General features: G+C 36.2%; 1 protein-coding gene across 1 annotated transcript; it reads right to left on the reverse strand.

Moving 5' to 3' along the window:
* Positions 1–4017: 4017 nt before the first annotated feature.
* Positions 4018–5284, reverse strand: LOC145126100 (ATP-dependent DNA helicase). Its single transcript, XM_079061516.1, has 2 exons — positions 5089–5284; positions 4018–4906 (listed from the first exon to the last, which is right to left on the reverse strand). The coding sequence occupies exons 1-2, from the start codon at positions 5171–5173 to the stop codon at positions 4170–4172; spliced, it is 822 nt and encodes a 273-aa protein (XP_078917642.1). The 5' UTR covers positions 5174–5284; the 3' UTR covers positions 4018–4169.
* Between the last annotated feature and the right edge of the window lie 2016 nt (positions 5285–7300).

Raw genomic sequence — 7300 nt, forward strand, 5'->3', positions numbered from 1 at the left:
ACCAATGTTTATTCGATAGGCACTAAGTCCATAGTTGCCGATGTTATTTGTTAGGCACTAAGTCTATAGCTGCCAATGTTCACTCATATCATCTTTCATCTCTCATCATTCATCTACCCATGTTTTACCCAACATATTCGTACATATAAAATACATATACAGTTTAAATTATTTAAAACATGTATAAAATCGTTCATCCAGCATAGATAGCAAACATACAGGTTATATGAACACATAACACGTAATTTATATAAAAATACTTCATATCTATGTGTAAGATGAAAGTAACTATGCACTCACCTGATTAGGTGGTGACTCGGTACTCGGACAACACTTCGTTATCCCAAAACAATTTTCCTTTGACAAAACCTAGTATCATAACTTCCTCATACGCAGTCAGATTTGGGCGTTCTTTTTTTTGTATGTTCTCGGTTTAACGTACACTACAACTTTTGTTTAGATCACTAAGGCCAAAAGTCGCTCTATCGTAAATTCACTATTTACGTCTCCCGGTGTCGTGCCGGTTTTGCCGCGAAACTTCGACGGGCTATAACTTATTCGTTATAACTCGGATTTCGGCGTTCTTTATATGTACGGAACCCTTGGAACATATACTACCACTTGGTTAAGATTACTCCTTCTAAATAATCTTCCATCAAAAACTCATTTTTGATGCTCATTGTCTCTAAATTGACTAGCCCGGATCTACGGGCGTTACAACGAGTCCACGCCTTGATTCGACGAGTAGGCCAGTCTGGGGGAAACACTAATATCTAGGGTTTGCACCCTATTTAAGCAACATTATAGGCCTCTTTTCTAGCCTCCATCACCTCCAGATCAGTAATCCCGAAACCCTAATCCTCCATAAGTGAACTTGAGCTTTCTTGGTGATTTTGAGAGTTATTTGGTGTATTTGAAGCTTGTGGGAAGAAGAGGAAGAAGGAGGACTTCAAGAGAAGATTGTAGATCCAAGAACAACATCAGTTTCTCTTCACTTTCTAGTAATCAAGCCTCATACTTGACTTGTAGTTTCTTAGATCTCCTTGTGGTCATCTATATGAAGTTTTGGGTCCAAGAAGCTCGATCCTTGGGACTTGGACGTCCCAAGTCAATTTACACTCAGATCTGGAACCTTGGAGGGTCCTCATGGCATAAAGGTGCCATCTTTATGGCCATGAGAACCCCAAGTATGAAGTAAACCCCATTTTTGGTCCTTTGAGCATAAAAGTCCCATGCATGAACGTAAAGTTCATGACTTTACATGCCATACCGATCTTAGGAGCCTAGATCTACCTTCTGGATGCATTTTGCACGTCAGAAATCGAGTTATAGACTTGGACATGCATGGACTCGACGAGTCGTTCTTGGGACTCGACGAGTCGTGGGTTGATTGCTAAGACTGTTATGATTCAGGAGAAACCCAATTGAGTTTAGATGGGGTTTAGATGAGTCCAGGGAAGGGGCTCAACGAAATGGACGTAGCCATGGATCTGGAAACCATGGGACTCGGCGAGTGCAGGAACGTACTCGGCGAGTCCAAGGCCATCTCCCAACTCATGAAGACGGACTCGACGAGTTGTTCATACAACTCGGCGAGTCACAGACTAGACACGTCCTATGACGAAGATAAACTCGACGAGTTTAGGAGGAACTCGGCGAGTCAGATGAAGATTGTCACGATGTTATGATTGAAGGAGAACTCGTCGAGTTCTTGCTAAACTCGACGAGTAGAGTCGGGTTGGGGGTAGATGAGAAGATTGGGACTCGACGAGTTGTCGAGCCAACTCGGCGAGTCCGGTCAACTGGAAAGTTGACTTTTACCATGATGTGGAATTTAGCCAGGGGTAAAATGGTCATTTCACCCTAAGGATAGTTATCAGTTTCTGACTAAGTGTCATTGTGGAATTTATAGTCGGAGAGTCGCCAGAGCAGCAGCCAGATATTTTCCGCTCAGTGTTTCAGCAGCCAGTTACTCGGGGTGAGTTTCCTCCTTTAGGAGCGGGTCTACGGCCACAATGCCGGCCCGTTTAGATATAGTACTTTCGGATTTCGGTCTGATGCCGGGGTGATCCCGAGAAGTAGTGTGTATGCCTGATGTCTTAGTGATTCATGCATGTTTATGTTATGTGCTTTGTGCTCCGGACTTCGGTCCGATGTCGGGCAAGCTCGATGCAGTAGTTATATGTTTATGTTAGATGTTTATGTATATGTTATGTTCAGTTATTCCGGACTTCGGTCCGATGCAGTGGGCAAGGCCCAAGTTATTCCGGACTTCGGTTGGATGCAGTGGGCAAGGCCCAAGTTATTCCGAACTTCAGTCCGATGCAATGGGCGGGGCCCAGATTATGTCGGACTTCGGTCTGATGTCGGGCGAGGCCTGATGCAGTGGGCAAGGCCAGTATGTGCTTTATGTGTTATTGTATGGTATGTGGTAGTTTGGGGGAGCTCACTAAGCTTTGTGCTTACAGTTTTCAGTCCTGGTTTCAGGTACTTCCACTAGCAAAGGGAAGGGCTCGGGATGATCGCATGACACACACCACAATCTTCAGCCTGGGAGTTTTACTCTGATATTTTGATATGATATTTGACATGAGATTTGACATGTGATAGATATTATGAGATTTTGAAACACATAGTTTATGATTTTTATACTTTGGTAATGAAATGATGGTTTAATAATGTTTTAAAAACGAAATTTTTAGGTTGTATTTTTGGGATGTTTCACATTCACTACTATTTTGCACATAAATCAAATATAACAATTGGGTTAAAAAGTATGGTTTTTGTTAGAGGTACACAAACGCAACCGTTTTTTAAGAAGCGGGTAAAATAGCCCAAACCGGGGTTTTAATCGAACCAGTTTTTAAATTCATACTTCAAAAAAAAACTGAAAAAATGGTTTTAACCGAAACTGATAATAAAAAACCGGGTTTACTAAAAACAGAAGCCGATTAAAACCGGCTAATGTATACCTCTAGTTTGGAGGCACCATAAGAACCGAAACTAGACCAATGGTCTAGCCTCCGGTTTTTATGTGGCCATTTGGTTATATATTATTTACTTTTTTAAATATGTAATTTACTATATCCATTTTCAATTGAATTAACTTTAAATTAATTATACTTTATTAATTTAGTATATTTTATCAAGGGAAATTAAGGAATCTAATCTATGTAAATGAGTTTTTCTAAAGAAAATAACTATTTTTTTCAGTTTTTGAAAAATAACAATTTTTTCGCAAATGCTTCATTCCGGACTACTATTCACATTCCGGACTACTTTTTAATTTTTTTTCAAAGAATACTCCATTCCGAGTTTGATCTTCAAATTCCGGAATTACTTTTGGTTTTTTCCCGATTTTTTTTGAAAAAATATCCTCATTTATTTCCGAAATGCTCATTTTTAAGTGTTTAATATCACTGTTTTTATATGTCTGATTTTATGCAATATATTGTATATAGTTCACATTTACCATGTTTTTTTTTTTTTTTTTTTTTTAACTTTTTGTTAAATTTAAGCAAAAAACGATTTTTTCTCAAAAATACGGAATTGTTCTTCGGATTTGGGACTTGTTATTGAAATTAAGGAGTTTTTTTTTCTTTTGAAATTCGAAATTTTAGTCTAGCATCCGGGATATTGGTTTGGAATTCGGAATGCCCATTCCGGAATCAGTCAAAAAAATTGTTTTCTCTTAGTCCGGAATGTCCATTCCAGACCAAATCGTTATTTTTGTTATTTTTTTTGTTCAAAGAAACATTAAAAAGGTGGTTAGATTATTTAATTTCCCTTTAATCAATTTATAATAATCATTATTTTTTACAACGATTACTTATGCTAACAATTCACATGGAATATATGATTCTCGTTATTCAATATCTTATAAGCATTCATCACTACTCAAATGCAAAAGTCTGATAAATAAATAAAAAAAACTATCTTTAGATTTCGAAAACTTTTAATATAGTTGCATATATATATCTACAAAATATATTAAACTTATAGTACTTTATTCCCATAACGACCTACCTTAAATAACTCACCTATTAACACCACAACTCAAACCAGTCTGACCACATAAAAGCACGTTCATTTTTACGAAAAAAACCCTTGGGATTTTTCACAAATGCTCGATAAGATCACTTCCAAATCCCTTTAGAACACGAGATCCCTCACTTCAAAATCTCACCATTTTCTGAAAGCTCGAACAAGAACCTCGGAAGAGACGTGATCCTGGGAAGCTGTTGCACCAATTCAGAAAACGAGTCCGCTCTTGATATACCCAACCCTTCATTAGATCCAGAATTGTTCTCAGGGGTAGAACCGTCATTTCCATCTTGCTGAGCATTTGGATACTCCTGAGGAAGCTTTGCAGACATGCTACCACTACCATCTTCTTGAGTCATAGTTTCAGGGATCCAGTTGGCACCAAGGGTAGAACCGTCATATTGGCCTTGCATGGGGATCAGATTGGGATCAAAGGTAGAACCGTCATTCATATCTTTCTGCAGGATTAGATCAGGATCAAGGACAGAACCGTCATTTATGTATTGTTGCATGATCAGATTAGGATCAAGGGTAGAATCGTCATTTTCGAATTGTTGCATGAACATATTAGGATCAAAGGTAGAATAGTCATTTCCGTATTGTTGCGGGATTAGATTTGGATCAAAGGTGGAAAAGTCATTTAGGTCTTGCTGTGGGATTAGATTAGGATCAGGGGCAAAAAAGGCATTTCCATCTTGTTGACCACTTTGATAATCTTGAAGAAAGCAGCAGAGGGAATTGATTCTTGATGTGAGAGTCTCCTCGTCTGAATCTCCTGCTATATTGTTGTCGCTGAGTAGCATCTGTGAAATGTTCTCAAACATATCATTCGGATTTTGCCCATCAATATCCATAGACATACCTAAAAAAACACCACAAACAACAATTGTTACTTTCTATTACATCATGTATTTGGATGATGATGCTATAATTGGGTAAATTTTTCAACGTATAATGTTATAATATGAAGAAATAGAAGTAGGATGTTATAAAGAAATAAATAAACGAAGTATTTTACTATTTTTTTTTTGGTAGAAATGGTACCTGAACTGGAAGAGTAAACTTCTTTAGACATATCTTGATGAATCAAACCTAAAGAACTCGATCCCACATTTGTAGATGAAGCCATATGTGGAATAGTATCGATTTCTGGGAAGTTAAAGATGTTAGTGGCTGGTATATCTTGATAATTAATGGAAGGTCTTGGAGGGAAATATGGGAAGTCTAAAACTATGCCTGGTTGTTGACTCAATAAGTTGAGTCGTGCATCACATTGAATCAACTTTTCATAGTGCTTGTCAAGTACGCCTTGTGCACATTGTAGAAAATGTTGCCTACACAAAGAAAGGAAAGTGGAGAGATATATTTTTTTACCAATAATTGCAAGGTACTTACATTTCATTATCGATGTGGGCAATGTGCTTTACTTTCAAAATTGTTATGGTAAAACAAATGTAAGCATGTTGCTATTATAGATAACGAATTGTACGTATGTTGCTATATGTGTAAAAAAATATAAAAATGTTGCTATTATTGGTAAAAAGATGTAAATATGTTGCTACTATGTAGAGAAATGTAAGTACAATAAAAGGTAAAAAAAATGAAGTACATTGCCTATATTGATAAAATGAGTAATGTATGTTGCGATTTTCACCAACTTTAAAAAAAAAAAAATCAATGACACTTTCTTTAAATCAAGACTGTTAAAAGAGTGTTATAATGTACCTATTTATGTTCGCTTCACCATTTGTAAAATCTGAAGTTGCTCGCCATTGTGTGTGTTTTCTAGGCTGCGGGTTGATTTCTTTGAAGAAAAGTGGTGGTTTAGTAAGCTGACAATAAAAAAAAAAAAAACAAAGTGAGCACAAATTGACTAGGATAGTAAATTTTAAAGGGTAAAATAGTTATAAAAAAGAAAAAAAAATACCACAACAGTCAAAGTTCCAAGCCCATCGGCTTCATAGTTTGCGTTGAGAGCAAAGATATCCGCCCAATTAATTTCAAATTTTTTCTTTAGTCCACCATCAAGAACTTCCCACACAAGCTTATGCTTTGAAAAGTAACACTTGGCCACTAGATCACCTTCATGTTTTGACACATACTGCCAAAAAAAAAGTTTTGACAAGAAAATTGATTATCATACTAACTATTGATGAAAAAGACATAAATACTCTCGTGATCATCAAATACAAAATACCTCCCAATGGCCGATCCTTAAAAGTAATGCTGGAAAATGAGAAGCCTTCAACTTATCAGGGGAACTTGAGGCCTTGGCTTTTGACCTAGCCCTTGAATCTCTCCTGGTTCTTGCTTCAAGATTTTCCATGGACGAATCGCCCTTCTCAATATTGACTTGGTTGAGCCTCTTTTGAGCTAGCTCCAACAATGATGGACTCTTCCTTAACCGCAAGCCCAACGGGCTTGGTTCATCAAGTGAGTTGTACTGATATTGTGGTATTGGAACTTCGTTGCTATTAAACCTCAACTGCTAATCAAGGCATTTGCGTAAATGGTCAAAAGACACAATATAATTAGTCAAAATAGGGAAAAGGTGTCTTTTCGAAAGTGTAATGCCTTATTGTATGTTTTGAAAATACGATGTATAAAACAAAAATGTTAGGAAGCGGGTTGTATTTCTTGCAATAGATTCTAAAAGATAAGAAACATCTTTGAGCATTTATGACTAATTGAATAGTTTTTATGGTGAAGTTCTCATAATAGTATTTAGTTGTGAAAGATCAAAAGATTTATCTCAACATTATTGGTTAATCATTCACAATTAGTACTACTAATAATACTACCCAACCTCTTAGAATTATCTTGACATACTATCTTTCTCTTTTAAACAATATCAATTGCGAAATTCCTAGCACGCATTTATAGCCTTGTCTTATCTGTTTGGTAGGATGGAATGGAATGACAATTAATAGAATGGATGAAGTAATGAAATGGACAAGGTAATGAAATGGATCATTACTCTTCCATTGTCATGTAATGTTTCTAGTTATTTAGAAAAAAATATCTGATTAAATTGTGAATTTATATAAAAAAAATGTTTAATTAGAAATTACATAAATAAAAATGGTTATATTGCAAATTTTCATGAAAAAAAAGCAATTCCCAATTAAGGAATAAAATCTTACAAAATGGAAGGAATCACATTCCATTAATAGTGGTTCATTCCATTCCATTAAACAAAACAAACAACTTTTTTCATATCAATAAAATGAACCATTTAATTCCATCTCCGATTCCA

This window comes from Lactuca virosa, chromosome 7, assembly GCF_052849685.1.
Source record: "Lactuca virosa cultivar CGN04683 chromosome 7, Lactuca_virosa_CGN04683_v6, whole genome shotgun sequence".
NCBI lineage: Eukaryota > Viridiplantae > Streptophyta > Magnoliopsida > Asterales > Asteraceae > Lactuca > Lactuca virosa.